Source organism: Rhamphochromis sp. 'chilingali', assembly GCF_963969265.1.
Source record: "Rhamphochromis sp. 'chilingali' genome assembly, chromosome: 7".
Lineage (NCBI taxonomy): Eukaryota > Metazoa > Chordata > Actinopteri > Cichliformes > Cichlidae > Rhamphochromis > Rhamphochromis sp. 'chilingali'.
In genome coordinates, this window is record NC_137934.1 from 13084202 (window position 1) to 13105022 (window position 20821).

At 40.9% G+C, this 20821-nt stretch overlaps 1 protein-coding gene across 1 annotated transcript in view; it reads left to right on the forward strand.

Moving 5' to 3' along the window:
• The window catches only part of snd1 (staphylococcal nuclease and tudor domain containing 1), a 190975-nt gene that overhangs the window by 10178 nt on the left and 159976 nt on the right, over positions 1 to 20821 (forward strand). Inside the window, exons 6-11 of the mRNA XM_080887338.1 lie at positions 2005 to 2096; positions 2771 to 2929; positions 3035 to 3141; positions 3320 to 3410; positions 8732 to 8836; positions 19379 to 19480. Of these exons, the coding sequence (XP_080743464.1) occupies positions 2005 to 2096; positions 2771 to 2929; positions 3035 to 3141; positions 3320 to 3410; positions 8732 to 8836; positions 19379 to 19480 (656 nt within the window). The remainder of the gene's footprint in view (positions 1 to 2004; positions 2097 to 2770; positions 2930 to 3034; positions 3142 to 3319; positions 3411 to 8731; positions 8837 to 19378; positions 19481 to 20821) is intronic.

The following is a 20821-nucleotide window of genomic DNA, read 5'->3' on the forward strand; positions in this document are numbered from 1 at the left end:
GTAGGCAACGGGTGAAGTGTCTTGCCCAAGGACACAACGACCGAGACTGTCCAAGCCGGGGCTCGAACCGGCAACCTTCCGATTACAAGGCGAACTCCCAACTCTTGAGCCACGAACCACGAACGATTATAGCTATTCTGAACTATGCAATTTGTGAAAACTATGCAGCCCCTTCAGCAACTGAAGAATTTGAAAGTAAATTAAAACAAAATATAATTTTACATTTTACATAATGTAAAATTACATAATTTTACATTAAATAAAAAAGTTTTAAACTAAAATATCGATTTCTGCTGTACCTGTATCGATACATTATTAGCAAACAAAGTATCACGATACTACACAGTATCGATTTTTTTCCCCCACCCCTAGTTTAAATTATAAGGTAAAAACACCAATCATCAGACAGTCCCCCATGAAGTGACATGTGGTGACAGTGGAGAAGAAGAACTCTTAACAAGGAAGAGCAGACAGACAGAACAGGCTCTCATTTTTTGCAAATACTCGAAATAAAGAGGATTAAAAAACAGACTGCGAGAGACAGTGGATTAAAGCTGGTTAATTATAACTTTAGTATTATTATTATCATTGTTATTATTTCAAGCAGTTTTGTAGTCTTGATTATTTACATGACTCTTCATTAGCTTATCATACATTTATTAAACAAAAGTGTGTTTTATAAGATAATTTGTTGGCATTTTTGCCTTTGTTGGATAGTGAAACAGTGAAGATAGACAGGAAGATGAGGAAAGAGGGGTGCAAGACATGCTGCAAAGGGCCACGGGCGGGACTCAAACCTGGGCCGCTGCTCTCTGAGCTAAATGGGCGCCTAACAAAAGTGTCTTTTAAAGGGTTTAGTTCATTCATACACAACTTAGAGAAAAGGTAAATAATACAGAACACATAATTTAAAAAAAAAAGCGAATTAATTGCTCTATTACCACACTATGGCGTGAAGGAGAGGTGAATGAGACGTCCCTCTGCAGCCTGAACTTACAGCGCTTTCTAAATTCAAGATTGTTCAGAGTCACCTGACCTAGCCCCTAACTTCAAGGTTTATAAAAGAAAAAAGTTTTAAGGTTAGTGCGTCTGTCTCCTGAGCTCACATGAGAAGCTGTTTCCAAAGGTTAGGTTTGTGATGAGAAAAGCTCTTAAATTCAGTTCTCAATTTAACATTAGAAGAGATGGTAATATGGGAGAAATGTGATCTCCTTTTTCCGGTTAGTACTTTTTGTACAGCATGTTGAGTCAACTAAAGATTTTTAGGACAACCAGATGACTGGGAATTACAGCAGTGAAAATAAGTAATGATAGAGTAGTTTTTCAGCGTCCCTCCGAAACAGGATGTTCCTAATTTTGACAGCATTGCACAGATGAAAGAAGGTATTTCTAGTGATTTGTTAAATGTGTGTATCAGGGAACATATGCTGGTCAAACTTGACTCCAAGATTCCACAAAGTTGTCATATCATGTTAATTATATTTTTTGCAAAATCATTCGAAGCAGCAGTTTATGAACACGATGTTACTTTTAAGGGTGTGAAAAGTATTCCAGTTCATTTTAACCAACATGAGCTCAAACTGATCACAGCCTTTTGATGTCAAAAAGAAGGAAGTGTTCTTCCTTTAAATCTAGAGTAGTGGGTTTTGGATGAAATGTGACTTTGATGTGGAGTTCAGTCTGTGACTTTCTCCTCTCAGAGGACAACTCTTTTCAGTCACACTGTTCATTAAATCATTGGGTTGTGTGTGCCTGGTTCCTGTTTTGAGTTCAATAACAATCACTCATTGAGCTTTCTAAAAGCAATTGGATTGCACCCTGGATCACTAATAATTCACTCCTAGATTTCCATCTTTTAAACTCTACATTTTCCTAAGCCAGCAGTTGCGTGATTTAGTTTTGTGTAGTTCACAACAGTTACATTTAACTTTAAGAACTTGAGGTATTTAAGCACATCATAATTTGACACACAATCTTTGATTTTACATTATGTTGTCCCTTTAGCCATCATCGAGCACGTGCGGGATGGAAGCGTTGTTCGTGCCTTGCTGCTCCCAGACTACTATCTGGTCACTGTTATGCTGTCTGGTATTAAGGTAACCACCACTTATTTGCTGCACATACAATTACATGTTACATAGTGTGGTTTTATTTGCTTTAAACAATTAAGTCTCTGCAGTTTCTGCAAGGAGATTGAAGTAACAACATGTAGTTAAATAAAAGCCACCCAGCTATTTTTTTTGGTGGTTTTTGACGGTTCCTTCCAAAACCCCCACCCTTTTTTATTTCTTTTTTTTTTTTTTTTTTTTTTTTTTTTTTTTTTTTTTTTTACATAAGTAATGTCTCTTTCTGTCACTTCCTTTAGTCTGTTTATTCTAGCAGTGGTGTTCTTGCACATTTGCCCATTAGTCTCTTTCATCAAGTCCAGCTTTGCCAATAGATCACTTAAGATAAATAATGTTTTTCATCCCCCACTTGAAGACATTTCATTCATTTCAAGGTGTTCTTCGCCTCATTGTTCAAAGACTTGTCTGCTTGTGTCGCCCATGGCGCTTATATTTGTCTGGTATTTTGCCACGCTTCAGACATGATTAGAGATAACATGCACATCAAGGTGACAACAGTTAAGAAGACGGCAGGCACAGTGAAAAGAGTTTCTTGCAAAGTGTATTTAATCAGTTATACATTTTAATGCACAAATACTTGGAAAACATACACTGATTAGTGCATGGGTAATCTATATTTCTTTTTCCGTTTCTCTTCCTCTCAGTGTCCCACATTCAAGAGGGAAGGAGATGGTACAGAAACGCCAGAGCCATTCGCAGCAGAGGCCAGATTCTTCACTGAATCCCGTCTTCTTCAGCGAGACGTTCAAATCATCCTGGAGAGCTGCCCCAACCAGATCATACTGGGCACCATCCTTCACCCGGTAAAACACCGGAATCAGTACCTAGTGGTGACATTGTTAATTCTTGGCTTTTCGTTTTATTCCTTTTGGGTTTTTTTTGACCGTGCTCATTTGATTTTGTCTCAGAATGGTAACATCACAGAACTCCTGCTGAAAGAAGGGTTTGCACGCTGTGTGGACTGGTCCATGGCTGTTTACACCCAGGGAGCTGAAAAACTCAGAGCTGCTGAACGGTACGCAACAGAAAATACATTTTGACACAAGCCAAATTCGATTTAATCACCTGTTTTTAGTGTTTTCCAGCCAACTGGATATTTCTAGTCACTTGATTAAATCATATCTCCTGATATCTGACTAATGATGAGTATTTTATATTTTTATTTGAAATTTTATTTGTTGTTGTCTTTCCAGATCTGCTAAAGAGCGCAAGGTTCGGATCTGGAAAGACTATGTTGCGCCGACAGCCAACTTGGATCAGAAGGACAGGCAATTTGTAGCTAAGGTGAGGACTTAAAGTGGTAATTTGTAGTCTTATTAAGAAGGGGCTTGTTATGAGGATCATTTTGCTTCATCGGGGGGGGAGCGAGAGCATGTGTAGAGTGTAAATCTTTGTGCATGACATGAAGGCATTGTTAAGTATGTGTAAGACTTAAATTTGGTTGTAAAAGGAAGCGAGAAAGGCAGCTTCACTTGGATTCACAAGTTGATGCCTTCTGCTGCATTTCCAATTTTCTCTTGGTATCGCAGCAAAAGCACGAGCACTCTGATGCTTGTAATGAATTATCTCTTCCTGACACTTCTTGCTTTCACGTTTACACACCCCAATGAATATATAGGGAGAAAAGATCCCCTCAGTAAAGGCACAAGGAATGCTTAACAGCAACCTTGAAGCAATCCCCAGGCAAATTAGTGCCAAATTGCTGGCGTGTGCTGTAGCAGCGGCACAGAACGACCCCAAAAGCCAACAACTAGAGATATTAGCTTTGGAGGTTATTGGCCCGGCCCTCGGGAGAAAAGAAACATCCATAATATCAAGTACAGTGGGGGTGCAGTCCATCCTAAATGTCAGCACATACCGGTTCAAACCAAATAAGATTGACTCCTTGATACATTTGGTAATATAGCTTAACCTTGTTGTCACAATGAGATAACACATTACAGGGCACTTTAATGCAGTAAAGCAACTCTAGCCTTAAAGCGTCAGCTTTAAATGTGGCCCCTTCTGAGCATTTTGGCTAGTTGCCCCCATACCTTCCCCTTAGTAAATATATATATTTTTCTCTCTGGAAACGCTTAATAAAAAGAAAAAAGTTGAGCCTTTTCGAAGTTTCTTTTGTCTGCATTTGCTCCCTCCAGACCCCAAACTTTTAAGACCCTTAAAAATTCATACCCGGCCTAAGGGTTACATAAAAGGTGTTGCTTTGGCAATCTGCTTACAGAATGAATTTGATAAACTGCACAAGCATATAGAAGGCACCAAAAGAAAACTATGAGCATGTATATTTTTTTTCCTGAGTCAGAGGGAAGAGGATTGAGAGAGGATAAAACATTTATATTATCGGTGCGAGCTGCGTTTAGATCTCTGTGAACCCCCTCAGTAAAAGAGGGCTGAATGTGGGCAGTGTGCAAGTGAGGGAACATTTGGTGGTGAGCTCAGGGGAGTGTATGAAAAGCAGGCACAGAGAATATAAAAAAGTGAGAGGTAGAGGGTTAAAGAAGACACTGAAAGGGTAGGTTTGTGTGGATGTGTATAGGATGAAAAGGAAATGAGTAGTCAGTCTTTTTTTCTTTTTATTTATTTATTTATTTTGGCCTCCTGCAGTGCACTGCTCATGCCCCCAGTTAAACTTTGATGCACTTTTGAATTTTTTCTCAGGATGTTTCTTTGTCCTTTACTTACCTTGCAGCTTAAGCTTGCTCAGTGTCAGCTGCTGCTATGTTAGCCAGTTTATTTGGGCATTAGTTTAGATATCGTACTTTGTGGATGTGGTGACTCGTCTGGGTGATCTCCTTTAAAGTGCAACTTCTTTCTATAACTTAAAATGCTGTCTGTTATAGCTTGCAAAGTAATTCCAGTGAGTGATAAGCCTCTGAGATGGCAGGAGGACCACGCAGGTCTAAAAATGTTCCCTTAAAAATTGATTTGATGGAAAGTGTCTTGTTGACCCTGCAGCTAGTTGAACTGTTTTAACGCTAAGTACATACCGGGCAGGCTAAAGTTACGCAGGCCCGTCACTCCCCTTCTGCACTCGTCCCTGTTACTTTTGTCGGCACCTAATGCTGCAGTGCAGCCACTCTCACAAGGACACTTTTATCCATCAATCCCATCATCATACACTCCTCCCCTCTCCTCATCCACTCTGCTTTTCACTTCTTATTACCTGAGTGATGGATAGAGTGGAGAGACGCAGCGGGTCCAATCCCCACAAGTCAATCCTGCTGACGCATCTTCCTTTTTGACTGTCTCGACTCTTTCTCCCCCTCCTCTGCTGGGACTAAAGAATAGGAATGTAGGCCATGTCCCAGTAGTACCCCCTTTCTCCACCAGGTAACCACTGACTTGCAAGGTGATAGACAAAGGGTGACGTACTGTAAAGCCCTTTGCCAAGCTCATCAGCGGCTTGTCAGGAAGACTGCTGGTGATGAGCTCATCCAAATCCATAAGAATCATATGTATAAGGTATCTGGATTTACTGCTCTCCAGCTGGGAGTTTTAGTAGTTGCATAAAGATTTTCTGATCGGTGTTGGGAGTAAAAAGGCTTATGCGTGTGCTGTTAAATGTAATGAGGCATAGGTGCAAAATACAATTAGTAAGTATGGCTTAATACTGTGTGTAAGACAGAAAGGTGACATGTGCACTGCCTTTAAACCAAGTCAGACAAACTGGGCTTAATATCTGACAGCTTCTTAAAATAACAAAACAAAATGACACATTTGGAGAGAAAGGCTTGCAGGTTAAACTCTAAAGTTGAGCAGCAGTAAAGTAAGAAAACAAAAAAACATCCCTGCTAGAGCAGGGGTGGGCAATCTCAGTCCACGAGGGCCGGTGTCTCTACAGGTTTTAGATGTGTCCTCGAACCAACACAGCTGATTTAAATGGCTAAATTAGCTCCTCAACATGTCCTGAAGTTCTCCAGAGGCCTGGTAACGAACTAATCATGTGATTCAGGTGTGTTGACCCAAGGTGAGATCTAAAACCTGCAGGGACACCGGCCCCCGTGGACTGAGATTGCACACCCCTGGGCTAGAGTCCCTCTAAAGCAGGGGTTGGGAACTCCAGGCCTCGAGAGCCGGTGTCCTGCAGGTTTTAGATCTCACCCTGGGTCAACACACCTGAATCACATGATTAGTTCATTACCAGGCCTCTGGAGAACTTCAAGACATGTTGAGGAGGTCGTTTAGCCACTTAAATCAGCTGTTTTGGATGAAGGACACATCTAAGGACACCGGCCCTCGAGGCCTGGAGTTCCCTACCCCTGCTGTTTAGTGTTTTTGTTTAACAGCATTGTGCAAATTAAGTGCTTGTCATATCTATGTGATATGCTTGTTATCCCTATATGCAGCTTTGATGGCATTTAAACCTTTATGTTAAACCATGGCATTTGGATCAAATCCACTGGTGTCCACATGGAACAGAGTGCATTGGTGATGTGAGGCAAGTAATGACCAAGTCCTGGCTAAGCCCACATGTGGCCATGTGGTTAAAACCAACTGAATAAATGTGAGAGTCAACCAGCACTTTCCCCGATAGTAGCCAAGATTCTCCTTGCGCTATGACTGATCTTGACCACTGCAGATGTCATGTCATTACTAGGCAGAGGGTGGCAGTAGATCCCCACCGTTCGAGTAGCAGAATAGACCAGTGAGTCATGCTGCCAGCCTGTTTGTCTCTTCTGCCTGCTCGCTCAACCCTCGTGGCAGCTAACTTTCCAAAGAGTTTTTGCTCTATTTTTCGATCTATTCTCCATCTTTTCCGCTGTCTCTGTTCCTGTGATATTTGCTGTGAGATTACACTCTATCTCCCTGGCTCGCTCCAGCTTTCTGTTCGTCTATCTTGGTGTGTGTTGATCTGTCCTCCTTCGCCTCGCTCCTCTCACCTCCTCCAGCTGATAATTAGCCAGTAAATGCTGAGCCATTTTTATTCTGCTCCCGCCACGTTCTCTCTCTTGCACTTTATTTACTTGGGCAGGCCACAAAATGACCTTGTTACAGTGTGAATGCATGTAGGCTGGTATGTGTGCGCGCGTCTATGTGCACGCACGCGTCCCCTCGCACTTACTCATTACACCTCTCCCCTTCTCCGTCTCTCTCCCTCCTGCTCCCTAAGTCTCTGTATCTCTCCCACTCAGCTCAGTGATTAGTGTATGATGTATTCTGGCTGCTTTTGCAGGCAGCCTATTTAGCATGTGGGCTGGTCTAATTTCTGTTCTCTGGTGGCAAAATGAAACGGCAGTCTGATTTGTTTTCATGGAATAATGAATCTCCCAATGAGCCTAATATACCTGGATTTGTGTCTGCAGTATCGACATAAAGTTTCAACTTTTTCTCAGTTTTTGGTTGGTTTGTTTTTCTACCACAGCTGCAGCCACACAAACACCCATGCAGTCCAAATTGTGGTTGATACATCGCTCAGACCTGCATCTCTCATTTTGAGGACTTTTGTGCCCGGCCTACATATGAACTCCACTTTGAGTGATGATGAGGCCATTTAATGCATGTGTGGGTGGCTACATGTGTAGGGCGATTGATTTCTCAGTCTGTTGCAAGTGGCCTACTTAAAGGCTCTGGGTTTGGATGCCTTCTCCGTCTAAATCACATTATACCCTCAATCTGTCTTCCAACTAAAGTGAGCACATTGGACGCCACATATATAGACTGTGCTGTGTTAGAAATATTTGCTTCACCCTTCATTTTTAATGACTTGACATGAGTACACATTTCTCTGAGATTCATAATTTATCATCTATGTCAGTAGATTTCAGATTTCCCTCTGAAGTTCTGAGTGCTTTTGTGATGTTCTGTCATTGGGAAGAAATGCTGTAGTTCTAAGCTATCACTTTTGAACATCCACACATACTTCTGAACTGTACTTCCCTAAACTCCCATTGGAACAGAGAGAAATAACATTTAAATGCCAGACATAAATTAGTCTGTGTATTTAGTTACACTTCTAAAGGTCTGCAGAACAAAATGCTGCCAGCCAGTAGTCGAGTAGACAACTGCGTAATGCTCTGCCAGTCTATCTTAAACATGATGTTTGTGGTTTAGAGCTTTTTTTCCACACGCACTCTTGTCTCCCTCCTCTACCCTCCCTCCTTGCCTGCTGTCAATCCCCCAGATTGCAGAACGTCCTCGCCCTGTCCTCCAAACCTAGCTGGCCTACTGGGATGCCTTAGCTTGCTAACTTACTCATTCACTCAAGGATCGCTCTTTCTTACCTCCCTCTTGTTGCCTCCTGCTCATGACAGCACACAGTGTGCTCTGTCACTCTCTCTCTGCCTTTGAACAGATCTCTTCCTCTCCATTTATCCTTTACCTGCTCCTTCACTTCCCATCTTTCTGTCAGTCTATCTGCTTACTCACTCAACAAAATGCAATGCCATTCTTTTTCTTACTCCAGCACCCCCACTGCCCTGCACATAGGTTTGTAATTACCCCAAGGTTTTAAGTTTTTGGACCCTTAAATTGATTTCTAATTGAGTTTCATGTTCTTATTTTTGTGCTGTATGCTCACCTAATCACATTCCCGAAGTTTTTTTTTTTTTTGGGTGGTTGTTTTTATTTTAATCGTTCCCGCTCCTCTGTTCTTCTATTCCTTGTAGGTGATGCAGGTGGTCAACGCTGACGCCATGGTGGTCAAGCTCAACTCTGGCGAATACAAGACCATCCACCTGTCCAGCATTCGGCCCCCAAGGAATGAGGGAGAGGTACAAAAAAAAAAAAATCTATCTGCTTTTAAAGTTTGCACAGCTTTGCTTGCAATGAGGAGCTACTTGAAATTGAAGGAGTGAGTGAATGTAGTTGAATGAGTGAGAGCTTTGTGGTCAGCCAGCATCTGGTGTCAAGGTATTTTCCACCTAAGCTTAGTTACTTAAAAGCTGCACAACTATAAATATCTGTCCGCCTCTTTGTGTTCTCGTGGCCTCTCTTCTTTTCTTGCACGTCAGTCTAAATTCTTTCCAAAAGACTGTGGATTTAAGTCTGACCACTTGGTGGCGCCCCTGCAGTTGGGGCATAAGCAGATACAGTGAAACAGTAGTACACACCCAGTGGTTGCAGCACTGCAGAGAGTGAGGCAGATCGATTTTTTTTCTTTTTTCTTTTTCCCCTTCCACACTCGCTTTCCTCAGAATCACTTCAAGACTGAAAACACACAAGTACATGCTTACACACGTATACTTGGGGACACCTGGGAAAAATACTAATTGATACAATATATGGTGTCCTTAAAAGACGAAACAAAACAAAGACTGCAATGACCTGGAGTCTGTTGTGCTCGATGTCTCTCATTCCTTACCTCCTGAGCACTCATCAGGGAAATTAGTGTTGGAGATGAAATCTTTTGCATTACTGTGCAACAAAAACATGCATTGCTTATATTTCCAGGTGACTGACGTGCATTTATTTTTGAGAAAGAACCAATCAAAGCATTTTATTTGACTGCGCTTACTTATCACAGGTTTGACCATCGTGCTTTCAGTCAGCACACCGTTTCGTGTCATATCCTTTTATATAAGCTTGTATTACATTTTCCTCCTCTAAAGGTACGAGGCAAAGGGGGTGTGGCGCTTTTGTCTAGGCAGCGGTTGTAAAAGTCAGCTTACAGACTATCTGCAATAACCCTTTTGTTTTTCTTCTGTTTTGGTTGTTTTGGTTTTTATTGACTCCCTCTTTGTGCATTCTGTCTGTTTTATGGCGTGTGCTTTCCTGTCTTTTCCCTTTTTATTGTCTTCTAAGTTTGGTTTTTATTCTCTGTCCTCGTCCTATTCTCGCAACTCGCTCTCTCTCCCCACCCCTGGCATTGTTGGTGCCTCCCATCATTAAGACACTAGTACTTTGTGTCTTCCCTCCCTCCCGTCTTCCTTCTGCTCTCTTCTCCCTCTTCTCCACAGTCACTTTCTGCTGTCCTTTCCCTCCGGGTGTGCTCAGTGTGGTCAGATTGTTGACCTGTGCCGTTGCCCTTCGTGTGTATTTATTCTCCTTAGTTATCTGTGGTTGTAACAAGCTTGTGGGCAAAAGCTTCTCCATTTTGTCTCTCTCCTCTTCTCTCGTTTCCTGCATTACACAGCATTTGCTCCTAACTTTTCTCAGTGTCTCTCTTTACTCTTGTCTGTCGCTCTTTTTTTCCTCTTTTTTTGCCTGCACCAGATGCTTCAACAGTATGTGTTTTGTGCTTCATTACACTGTCGTATGTTACAGGGAGCCTGGGAGAGTGAGCCCAGATGTGAACGTTTGTGTGCATTGTATTGGTGTTACATCGGCACAGTGCTGTATTGCTTTTATCGCACTTCATGCATGTTTAATTGTGTGGTCGTGTGTCAGATTATTGTGCAAATACCCATATTCATCAAAATTTGTTTGGTTTGGGTCTTGCCTCACTGAGCTACTAGAGTGAAATTTGTAGCAGGCTGGATAAAATTTGACTGAGTATAATGTACTAGCTCAGAGTACTTGTTATTACCCATTAGATTATTGTCTCCTGTTGTTTATAGAAGGATTATATAATAACACAATAATTACACTTAAACTTAGTCTTCCTAATCTAAACAATAAAGTAAGAACTACCTAAAAATTCCTTTCCATGTTAAAAACATGGAGATTTTTTTTTAATTGAATTGTATATGTCAGAGTTGTTTTGTCACACACGAAGCCGTCTATGTGGAAAAGTCGGACCATATTCTCAGTTTCGATGTTGTTGCATGTAAACTGCTGCTATGTTTTAGTTTTAAATGAGGGTAGTTTGCGGTGCAGCTGCTGGTGTCATTTGTTAGGTTGTTATTTCTGTCTGTGAGCTAAAGAGCTGCCTGCATGTCTCTAATGCTGTTGACTTAGCTTTGAATGTTGTCGCTATGGCAGCAATACAGAGTTTTGATAGGTTTGCAGAGACTTTGATGAGCCCTTTGACTTTAAGGTAGAATATAGCAAGTAAGGGAAAAAAATGCCTGTGCATGCAATAGGGAATTTTATGTCCTGTCTCATTTGCAAACTGGCCCCTGTGTCTGACCACTAAATTAGGCAAGTAAGCTGTTATCTTAAGTGAGCAGGAGAACTTAATTTCATGCCCTGTCCACACACCTTTACAGACGCAGATGTAGCAGTTCCCCTTCACTTATTAGAAGCCATTCTGGACATTGTAATTTTACATTCATTACTGTTGCTTGAATGATTTAGAAAGCCCCAAAAATACTGTTTGACACCTCAGAATACCGGTGCTCATCTGTATTCTCAAGCTCATAGCTAAAAGTTGCCAGGAGGATGGATCCACACTGAAAAAGCCTAATTTTGTCAACTTCTTACCTGTGGAGGTGATTCTTAGCTTTAGATTTGTAAAGGGAGACGTCAGGGCAGGTATGTCTCAATCAGGTCCACGCACACTGACATCATGTTGGCTAACATCACCAGTGAACTGTCTTCTTGCTTACAGTGCAGCAGGCAGTCATAAAGACATTGCCACAGTTTGAGGTGCAGCTTCAAAACACACACACAAACAGACATGCTTGGTTAAGCTGCATTAGCCTATGTCAGGAAACATCTTGGAAATTGGCGTCAGAGTGTCTGCAAACTGATTATAATAAGAAGTGATATATATGGCTGTGTTAGCACTGCAGTCTGCAAGCTTCAAGGAAACAAACTCAGCAGTTACACTCATACATTGTAACTTAAATGTCACATTATTCATTACTATATAATGTTGACATGATATTGTATCTAAACCGACGAGTAGGATATTTGCTTATAGGTTCTTTAGATTTATTACAGTCGTTCTCAAATCGTGACCATGGCCTATATTTACCTGGCAGAACAATTCATTGTGAGTGAACATGCTTTAAATTTAGCTTGCTTTTCATTACTTTGATGTTGTTTTTCTTCTTAAGTACTTACGATGTCATCCCATATTACCAAACTAAAAATTTTTTGAAGAGATTTACTATTAGATTCAAGCGTGCTTGGCCCAGCCCGAGTTTTCACATTTTTCTTCCTTAGGAACTCTTGTGTGATTTTGGCAGTGTGCTTTGGATCGTTATTATGCTGGAATATTTCTCTTCAGCCAAGCTTCTGGAGACCGAGAGTCATCTCATCACCCAGTTTTTCACTATATCCACAGGCATTCATCCCACCATTTTTAAATGTAATTTCCCTAGCACCTTTTGCACTTCTGCAGCCTCTTGTCATCACGATCCCATCTCCAAGCTCTCCATGTTCAGATCAGACTATGATAAAAGTCATGCTACCAATTGTTATCGGCTTCTTTTCATGTTCTTATTTTACTGTTGATGTCATCCAAAGAGATTTGCACCTTTGAGTGCAAAGAATCTTTTGGAGCTAGATTGTGCAGGCATTTTTCTGCTGATCATTTTAGATAAGTGAGAATATTCAAAGGTTAGTATATAACCATGTCTATGCAGATGGCATGATGGGAAATTGTGTTTAAATGATCAGTTTTCTTCTCTTTTTTTTCAGTGCTCACAGATACACTTTAGTTGCATTCACTTACTACTTTGCGACCTGTATTTTCACTGTAGTCATTCTGAAATGTTTGTTTTTGATTTCTCATAACAGGAAATCTGCAACAACTTAGAAATAATACAGTTATTAAGAGGTGATACGGTTTGAATCATTTGGCATTTAAGTGATGTTGCACAGGGATGTGCTTGTTTTTGTCGTTCATACACCGTATGAGTGTTGTGTTCTGTAGAGGTCTGTCGGGATTGTGTCGTGCCAGTTGTCATTATTATCTTTGTCTGTCTGGATGTGTATGTGCCCTGTTGAACTTGGTATTCTGCAACAATGCCATTTATGTTTGTGTGTCAGGTTGTGTGTACTTTATTGGAGTATGGAGACCAGATGCGATGTACCAGTGCACTGATGAACTGTGACAGTTCCTGCCAAGTCCCTCTCCTCCTCCCATCTTCTGTGGGTCGCTTTAGTGTCCTAATGCCACATCTCCCCCTGTCCTCTCTGATGACTATGCTAATTGTGCTCAGACTGACAGATTAGTTGACCAATGGCGTCTGTTTGCAGAAAAAAATAGGATACAGAGTTCCTCACTTGTTTTTTTCTTCTTCTTTTCTTTCTTTGTTTGATTTTGGTTCCTTTCCTCCCCAGTGTTATTTTGAGCTTGGGAGTTGGAGTCAGCTTTTTCTTCTCTCTATTTTCCTCTCTCCTTTCTCTTTCCTTTTTTTGGCTTTCTTTCTCCATTTCCTTTCATGTGCAGTAGGACAAACCCAGTGTAAACACGAGTGGGGAGATACGTCTATACCACAGAGTGACTCACTGTTACGCCCACTCACTCACACTCATTGTGTTTGGATGTGTTTGTGTGTTTCTGCTTCGATGATACGTGCATCAAGTCTCAAATGTTTGCGTATGCGTGTCTCTTTGTTCATTTTAATGTATCTGTGTGCTTATGCAGTTTAAGTAGGGTTAAGGACGGTGTTGACGGAGCACAGAGAGCAGTTAACTCACTGTTCTTATACTGTATACAGCAGCATGATGAATATGGCTCTTACATACAGCTCTCCCTACTTGTCCAACCTCTCCGCAGTTCACCTCAGCCAGATTGTTCAAACCTGTGGTGAAACCGCCATATTTACCAAAGTGCTAATCACTGTGGCTTGTTTCTCTAAAAATTCAGTACATGCAAAACATGTGGGCAGAATATGACCTTTGAAGTACTTGGAAGTCACAGTTATAGTCAGAGTTATTTGACGTACTATTTTTGAACAATACTTAGAAGGCAGAGTGGTTTACCACTGATTGACATGACAATGACAGTCAGAATGTCGAGGTCTTTAAAAAAAAAAGTTACAGTTGTTAAACTAATTACCAATTGTAGCATAATGATTGTTCAATAAAAAAAAGACACAATTTCAAAGGAAGCTTGAGAATTCAATTAATTATTCAAAGTGTATGTGGAGATGAGGCCTATATGGGAGTGTTTGTTGATTTTCATTGGTTTTCCAGAACCGCACATAATTTTTGAAAATTAGATACAGATTCTTTAAAAAAAGTCATGCTCGTACAGATTTTGTAAAGAATTACAGAGATACAGCTGTATAATTACCAAATCTTTCAGCATAAAGGCTCATTTGCTGTTGGCTGTGTTTTTGTGTTCGACACTTTATCTTCTCCCACTCGGCTCATTGTTTTGGTTTCCTCCCTCTCTCCCTCCTCCTGACTTCTGTCCTCATCCTCAAAATCTTGTGTCAAGCAGTGTGTGCGCTCGGAGCGTGCCTAAAAGCCTAGCAAGAAATGCTTTGACCTCAAGATTGGTAGCATGATGACAAGGGAGGAGGGTCACCCCACCCGTGATTCACTTATGCGCCACTGGCTGGGTGAGGCACACCGGGAACTGCTAGTACCCTTCTTCTCTTTTATTATTTATTTAATTATTTATTTATTTTGCTTTTCCTACTTTTTAGATGTCTGTACTTTAAAAGTAGAGACTTAGCTTCCTTTTGTTTCTGTGTGAGCACAAGAGGGGGCGATATTTAAAAAGCTGCATTAGAAGATTATCTGAAAGATGTAGGTTAAAGTACTGATTTGCACCTCTTGAACAGGATTTGTTTAGATAAGAGTCATTTATAAGCTTTGTGGGGCTTTCTCTTTGAGATAGGTGCAGTGTTATCTGGCGCTGAACTTTTCGAAGTTGAATGACTTTGGTTTTATTGGCTTAAAAAAAAAGTGGAAAAAAGACATGGAGAGCTCCAGCTACTCAGTCTGTCCATCACTCTGTCCGTCTGCAGGGCAAGTTCGACCGTCTGCTTCAGAAGCTTTTTTTTTTTTTTTTTTTATAAACAAAAGCACATTAAGTTGCAGTGTAGCTCTCTTATTCAGGCAGCAAGTGTGATGATTTAAGTTGTTAAGTTGCAGTTGGTGTTTGACATTCTTATTAATAGCAGAACAATCTGAACATGGGCTGAAACCTGTCCCAGTATATTTACCCGTGTGGTAGCAGCTAATCATGAGTCGAGAGGCTGTTTGTTTTGGTGGCTCTGCGGGTAATTTCACTGTGAAATACAGGTTTGTTTGTTGTGTCTGTTGTGAAATCAATTCAAGTCGGTTTAGCAATGACTTATTCATATCCTGCATGAATTTTGGATTGTACACTATAACGAGCAATAATTTTTCTTTCTCTCTCTCTCTCTCTCTTTTTTTTTTGTAGTGCTATCTCTCCACCCCAGCCTACCTCAGCAATTTATTGTTTATGCATGCATATTTTAGTAATGTTAATGGGCATACAATATTAAATGCTGACTGTTTGTCTAAGCCTCCCTGTGCAGTGCTTAATAAAAAAAACAGTGCCCATCTTGTCTGGGACACACATGCAAACCCCCAAAAACTAAGCCCCAGAGATCACGTACAAAAGATTTTTAAAACAGCGATCTGAAAACAAACTAAATAATCCCTCCCACATAAGAGAACCCGTAAACAAAATTGAAGTGCTGTCAAGAGCCTGCCAAACCAACAGGCGGCGATATAATCTAAACCCTAAAGCCATGTTGGCCAATCAGAAGCCTGTCAACATGTCAACGCTGCAGAGTTTCTGATTATCTTAACCCCGGAAGGAGTTATCCAAAAGGTCTGTTTTCAGTGACCTAAAATTGTTTTGGCGTGTGGAAGAAAGGCCAAAATGCAGGGGAGGGGAAAAAGAGAAACAATGGTGTTATAAAAACACACAAAACCCAGAAAAAAAACCAAGTGTTCATGAAGAAAGGGCCCCAAGCCCAATACTGTACACTTCCCCCAACACCAAAGCCAAGCATCACAAAGTGTGACATGCTCCTGAGTCATGATTTCACCCCAGAAGCTGCAGATGCTCCCAGCACGAGCATCCACACATTTGCAGCCCAGTACTCTGCAGCCCTGTGACACTGTACAAGTCAGCCAGAGCCATGCCTCTGCAATCGTCAGACACGATTCCTGAGCTGTAGCGGGTAATTTAGAATGAAGGGAATTTACCCCAAATAGAACAAAACTCCCCCCGAGGACACTGAGAGCAAACTGTTCTTAGTGGGTTATGGCTGAGACAAAGCAGTGACACTCTCCTCTCTCTGCAACCTTCCTGCAGCTGCATAATAGCGGTTTATGGTAGAGTCTGACCAGTAGTGGACTTTTGAGGCCAATACAGTATTTATGGGGAATAAAAACAGTACTGTGTAGATGCCACCACTGTCTACATATTGCACTTTCAATATATGGGATATTGAAAATACATTTTGTGAACTTTTATTAAAGCAACTTTACCCACTAAGGCAGTGCTTCATTCCACACCACTTTATTTTCAGTTGACAGCTGAATGTGCTGTGGGCAGCACTGAGAATGTTATAAACATTGGTGTAGTAGCTGCTCGATTGGAAAATCTATGAGATCACGCATTTTCCAAATTAATCTGGGAATGACAGCTGGGATGGGCTCTGGCCCAGTTGGATAAGTGGGAGAAAGATGGATGGATATACTTTTTTTTTTTTTTTAATAGTTAAGCATCGTCTTCTGTGAATAACTGCATAAATGATTAAATAAATGTTTCTGTATTTGAGTTGTATTTATGAAGACACCTGTATCTCTGTAGCCTGCTATTGTTATCATTTGAATATCAAATGATAATATTAGATTGTTTGGGTGTGGGTGATGTCGGTTTCTCCACTCCAAAGTTGAAGACTTGTACTCATCAAGGCAAATAGCTTTATGTTATGCTTGTTTGGCAGGGAGAGACATTTATTTTGAAAATCTTTGAATTGCGCTAAAATTGTCCACAAAGTTGTTAGGCCTTGTTGTGCAGCATAGCACAAGTTAGACTGCAGTAACGTTGGACCGCACTGATAATACTGGGCAGTTGTTGCAGTCATTAGGCATTAGCGCTTCCTTGTCTCACTAAAGCCCTGGCTGTTTTTGTTTAAGAAATAGCTTTCCCCTTCAATTTCTCGCTTAGCATGGTGGTGACAAGAATACTATCAGCCAAGGTGAGTTTTAAGGCAAGGTGAAAGTTGTCCAGTGGATAATGCCGGACATGGGCATTGGTTTGGAGAATGATTGCCTGTGTGTTCTTCACTACCGCCTGTTTGTGGTTTTTTTTTTTAGTTGTAACATTTCCTCTGATTGTCTCATCTTCTTGTTTTCCGACTCTTTCACCTTTCCACATTCCACTCAGTCTAGCTCTGTTCCCCGTAGACGTTCTAAAAGATGCAGGAGAAGTACCTTTTGTCCTCTTGGTCTACTTCTTCAGTCCTTGTGCCTAATTGGCATAGAGTGCTGACATTTACACTCTTGGCCCTCAGTGACATGGCTACCTTTACACCGTGAAACAGCTTATTAGTTAGAAATGAGTCTTCCTCCTTTCTCACTCTTCTCAAGCCCATTCTTTGCTCTTCTCCATTGAAGTTATCTTGTTGTTTTGTATCCGTCTCTATCAGAATCCCAGTGTAAACACCATTATCTTGGAACTGTCTTAATGTTGAGTTAATGTGGCGTGATATGACATTAAGGAAAATATGCTCCAAATGATTTATTTCACCCCAGCAACGTCAGTCATTCTCATCCCCAGAAGTTGGATGACTGTGTCTGCAGCTCAGGCACTAAATGCAGGAGGCTTGGCTGGCAATGGTCCTAAGAGGCCCCATTATCCCAGTGCAACTGACTTGGTAGGGATGAAATTCCCAGGCGATTTGCCCCGACTGACACAAAATGAAAGACATTGGCTCCTGTCTGAGTGGTAAAGGGATTTCCACTTGGAATACTTGAGATTAGCCCTGAAGTTTGATCCTGCACAGACTCCACTAGTGAAAGTAGAAGGGAAGGAAGCAACAAATATTGAAATTCCATTATGGTTAAAGAAAGGCTATTTGAAGGTAGATTAGGTTATTCCCATTATGTGCCAGGGCAGTTGAGCGTATTTCTTTTGAGGACGTTTTGATTTTTTTCTTCCTTTTCACCAGTAAAGTTTGCCCCACCCTCTAACAAGACTAGTTTTAAACACCGTAATGCCTTAGTGCCATAGGCATGCACGCATTCTCATACATCCTTTGCTCCCCATGTGTCTCATTCCACATCCATCTGCCCAGCTGTGTGCCACACCTGGCAGCTCGGAACAACTGGAGAGTCATTAAAAATGAATGAACCCCATTGAAGACAGACGGAAATGAGGAATTAATCCAAGCCTGTGTGCTCATTTGAAGGAGACTCAGTTCTGTTTGTATGACAGATAATGATGGCGCTCATAGAAGAGCGTGGGAGGGGCAGGGGTGGCGAGCACACTGGTATTGTCATTCATAGCCTCCTTTCTCCTGTTAGTGTCTGTCGTACTTTCCCACTGCATCATTGTCATTTTGTGCATTCAGTTTTTTCCCTCTTCTTTTTCTCATACCCTCACAAAAACTACACCTGTCACTCTGCGTTTGTGCGTCCGTTTCTATTACACACGTGCATTTATTCACTCTGGGAGCAACACAAAACCTCAGCCTCCTTTGAAAATGCAAATGGGTTCTATTTGTGGCCGGCTGCTGTCACAGAGTGGGCGATCGTGTTGAGGGAAGTTTTTGTCTGCAGCTGTGTGTGTAAGTGTGTTTGCAAGAATTGGGCTCCATTGGTCAAAATATCTTTGTGTGAATGCGCAAATGATTAAAAGACCACCTTATTAGAATACTTTTTTTATCTGAGTAAAAAGCATGTGGTCATTGTTTTGATAGGGTTTGAAGAATCAGTATTTCTAAAGTGTAATAAACAAAAAACAAATATTCTGAACATTCATTTACCTTTAAAAAGGTGCGAATAATGTTTTATTTTTAACAAGTAACAGGTGTTTTTACCTGTGGTGCCCAAACTTTTGCAAGTTCGTGTAAATGAAAATGTTCCAGCTCACCTCTGAACATGTTTCTCTTTGTCTTGGTACTTTCGTGTCTTTTTACTTTGATAACGCTACATTTGATTATTTCTTTGTGTAATGTGTCAGCACTGAAAGTAGCAGATGCTTTTGTCAAGAGGAAGATGTGCAACACTCTTAATTTTTCCATTAGTTCCGGGGACTGTAATGGAAAGTGAAAAAGAGACAAATAAGTTGACCTTGTGGAAAAAATGTTTTCTCTCTGTCTGTATGCTTGAGATCAGAGTTGGTGCATGTTCTTTTATGAGAGGTTGTAGAAAGTGCAATATGAATAACTTTCTCCTTCCCCATCCTTCTTTCTCTTTTCATTTTCTCCTGTCCTCCCCTCATCTTGATCCTGACCTCCTTCATCACTTATCAATCTCTTCAGGAGAAGAACAAGGACAAAGACAAACGCTTCCGCCCGCTCTATGACATCCCCTACATGTTTGAGGCCCGGGAGTTCCTCAGGAAGAAGCTCATTGGTAAAAAGGTAAGAACCACTGAGAGTCACACAAACACACCTGCATTCACCAGTTTTGCCTTGTGTATGTGTGTGTGTGTGTGAGATATTGTGTGAATCAAAATGAATACCTCTTATCAGCTTTAAGAAATTAAACAATAGTTGTAATGTAGCTGCTCCAACACCCTTTCCCTCCCAGTGGTATCCAAATACATTTCAAGTTAGATAGCTATTTCTCTCAATCTCTTAGTGTGAATACCAAATACTCCTGGTAGATAAGATAAGATAAGATAAGATAAGATAACTCTTTATTGTCATTGCACAGTCATACATAGTACAGTAGTACAATGAAATTGGAAAAACTGTCCTACGTCGGCACTACATATAACACAACACGACACGATATGACACATCACAACGTAACAAACAACACAACACAGTATATTAACTTAGTATAAAAAAGAAGAATAAGTGTATGTGTATTGCACACTGTTATTATTGCACATTAATTATTATTGCACCTTGTTATAAATATAAATATTATTGTTATCGTTTTAAACCTTGTTACCTCCCCCTAAAAAGTCCAGGGAGGTATCCAGTCAGGTCAGCTATTTACATTGATCAGGGCTATTGCCCTAGGGCTTGGTGTTGCTCCATTTAAACAAGCAATGTTGATTTCCCCCTCTTGTGTCTATTGATCCACCGGGTCTGTACACCCTGGGGGAGGGAGCTGGGGCTGCTATGATTTACACACATCTGACCCAGCAGAAACCAGCAGTGAACTGAAGAGCACTCCAGAGAACGCACCATCGCTTGAGCATTTTATCTAGTTTATTAAAGTGAAATTGAGCTGATAAATGAAAGATGGTTTTGTGAATCTTACCAAAATGACATTTTTATCCGTCTCATACGTACAGGTTAGTTTTTGGAGAAGGGTCCCCTAAGTAAAACCGTGTAATTAGATCTATGAAGCGTAATATACCTGCTCAAGACTCCACGCAACACCCAAAACCTTCCAGTGAATGAAGAGGTTTATTCAAAGTACCTATCAAGAAAGAAAGAAAGCGTATTAAATGGAGATATTGCCAGCCTCAGAACTGACAAACAAATGAATGCTTGAGGTTCAAATGGCACACGGGCGCTTTTAATAATGATGAAAGGGAAGATGTTGGATTTAATTATCAGTCTATCGATAAATAGCGACTGAGCGGGGAGCTAATAAACGTCTGTAAGACTTAATTAATTCTAACCGGGACACATTCAGACTAATTCACAGCAATTCAGAGTACCAGCGACATCAACTGCGATCCTAAGGCATCTGATTTTTCTTTCTTTTTTTTTTTTTTTTTTTGTCGGCTCGTCTCAGTTAGA